The 2,570-nt window shown below is 41.4% G+C and overlaps 1 protein-coding gene across 1 annotated transcript; it reads left to right on the forward strand.

Moving 5' to 3' along the window:
* Positions 1 to 723: 723 nt before the first annotated feature.
* LOC140321124 (uncharacterized) lies at positions 724 to 2,327 on the forward strand. Its single transcript, XM_072397992.1, has one exon. It carries the CDS (start codon positions 788 to 790, stop codon positions 1,946 to 1,948), a length of 1,161 nt encoding a protein of 386 aa, XP_072254093.1. The 5' UTR covers positions 724 to 787; the 3' UTR covers positions 1,949 to 2,327.
* The last annotated feature ends 243 nt before the right edge of the window (positions 2,328 to 2,570 follow it).

The following is a 2,570-nucleotide window of genomic DNA, read 5'->3' on the forward strand; positions in this document are numbered from 1 at the left end:
GTTACAGTACAGTGAACGAGCATTTTTTGTCCTGGTTTAGGTAGGTAAGCATTAGAACGCATTAGAACCCCTTTCTTTATCATGAAAATTTCCCTTCACTTTCTCAATGTCACTAGGTTATGCAAAAGTTTCCAAAAGTGGAAAATGTAGGCAGGTGGCAGCCCCAGTATTTCTGTAACCATCCAAAAACAGCTGGGCGGTTAGTGAAAACTGCCGGAAGGTGCACCCACCTAAAAGCAGCTGGGGAGAACACTGTGTTGAATTTTGTACTACTTGTATGGACTTAAAATAAAAATGTTGACTTTGCATTAAAACGTCCCCAGATCTTACCCCCTAAATATGGTAATTTTGATAATAAAAAGTAAGCTGAAACTGTGGTGGAAAACAGGAGAAAATTAATCCTGATTTCAGGGTGACATCACTTTATATTCTCATCTGAAAAAAAAAATGTGAATTCTAAGTCTAATGAGAATGTGCTTCTGCAAGGTGTAGCAGATCATAGAATCCTTGCCTTTCTCATAAGATGTCACCCCCACCAAGGTGAATTATTCTGGGCATGTGGAGGCTGGGAAACAGGGAGACTTTACATTTAGATTTTCCTGCTATGGTACCAATATGGAGTAAGTAATAAGCTTTTTGCAGCAATGCCTTATTGCCTATTTCTGTTTTTTATGTTTTTTGTCTGTTCGATCCTTCTGATGGAATCTCTTGTATTTTAGGTGATGCCCCATTCCATTGTACGCTCTGCAGTTCCAAGTTTAAAATAAACTCAGATTTGAGAAGACACATGCGTGTCCATACGGGAGAAAAACCCTACCGATGCGAGTTCTGTGACTTCTTCTGTGCCATGAAGGGAAATTTAAAGTCCCATATACGAATGAAACACAATTCAGAATGCACATTTAAGTGTACGCAGTGTGACTTTCAGTGCAGCAGTAAGGGAGACCTACGACAACACTTGCGTTCCCATCTGCCAGAGCTGCCAGTGAAATGTTTGGAATGCAACTATTCTTGTGCCAACAGAGCGGCACTCAAAGTCCACGAGCGGATTCACTCCCAGGACCGACCATTTAAATGCCACCTTTGCCAATTTGACACTAAACAGCGCAGCAACCTAACCACGCACATTAAAAAGGTTCATGGTGACGATGCAAACTGCAAATTTGACACCCAGAAACCAGAAGGGAACTTTCCCCGGCAGTATGGCTCCAGGAAAGGTAACAAAGTGGACGCAAAGAAAACTTTCAGGTGTGACCTCTGTGAGGCCTCATTTGTTAGAGAAGACTCTTTACGGAGTCATAAAAGACAACACAACGAAATCATGCTGCAAAAAGCTCAAGAATTATCCATGCTACAGATTTCGGTTGATCCGTCTAGACAAAGTGATGCTGACAAATCTTGTAAAGATGACACTGTCACAGCATTTATTGTTGGTAAAATAAAAGTAGATCACGAGGAAATTCATTCTGGGGCTTCTTTGACAAATACAGACTCCTCCGGTGAAGAAAGGAATGGACAAGAGTCGATGGCCAGTGACCAGCTCCATATGTTGAGTCACGTCAATTTAATGGCTTCCCCTCAGTCTCTAGCGTCACAGGTCATTGTATGTGAGACAGTTGTCCCAGGTTCACCAGGGCACGATAGTGAGGACTCCATACAGGAGGTGCTTATAGAAAATGGTGAAGAAAGTGACCAAGATTCCCCAGAGAACCCAACATTTATCTCTGCTTCGGGTATGAGCTGTTCTGACCTGGACGGCCTCAATGCCTTAATCCAAGAAGAGACAACTGTGGTGATTGTGGACAGTGAAGGTGGGGAGAATCCTGGTGCATCTTCCCCAATGTACCCCACATCACCCCAAACTGATTCTCCCAAACAAAGTTACACTATTGAAGAAGGTGATGGCAGTTCTGAGCTGCTGTGCCCTGCAGACTCCATACCAGACTGACTTACGTTACGCCACTTATCTCTGCTGCCTTTAATTTTCTTTCTCCAACAGTATTGTTTGGGGTACTGGTTTTGTATGTGAACCATGGGAGAATTGCGACCCGTTTCTGTATTAGCTTTTTTTTTTGTCCTGTCTGAAGCAACCTATGAAAGAGATATTGGTAAAAGGTACACATATATGGTACGATAATGCTGCAAGGGGCGACGGACGACTGTTACTCCTCCTAACTGGAAATAAATTATGCTAAGGGATTATTATGTAAATGGAAGTTTATTAATACAAATAGAGCACAGAGTTTGTTTTGTAATGTTTACATAAATTTTATTTTACTGTAAATGAATATTGTAAAAAAGAAATAAAATTGTCCATTCAAATCGTGTTCCTACTGCAGGTGACAAACTGTCTACACTCAACCCAATGAGAGCAGACAATTCTGCAGGTGACTCTGGTGTCATCGCTGCGTTACTGCGCACAAATCTAAAAGATGTTTGTGGATTTATTAGGTTGAAGGTTGTGTTCATATACATTTATACCTGGAAGTCATTTAAATTAGGCAGTCCTAACCCTTACAGCTTTCACATGCAATAAATATCATTTCGAAAGCCATGCCTGAACCTAAAAC

This window comes from Pyxicephalus adspersus, unplaced genomic scaffold (genome assembly GCF_032062135.1).
Source record: "Pyxicephalus adspersus unplaced genomic scaffold, UCB_Pads_2.0 Sca804, whole genome shotgun sequence".
NCBI classification, from domain to species: Eukaryota; Metazoa; Chordata; class Amphibia; order Anura; family Pyxicephalidae; genus Pyxicephalus; species Pyxicephalus adspersus.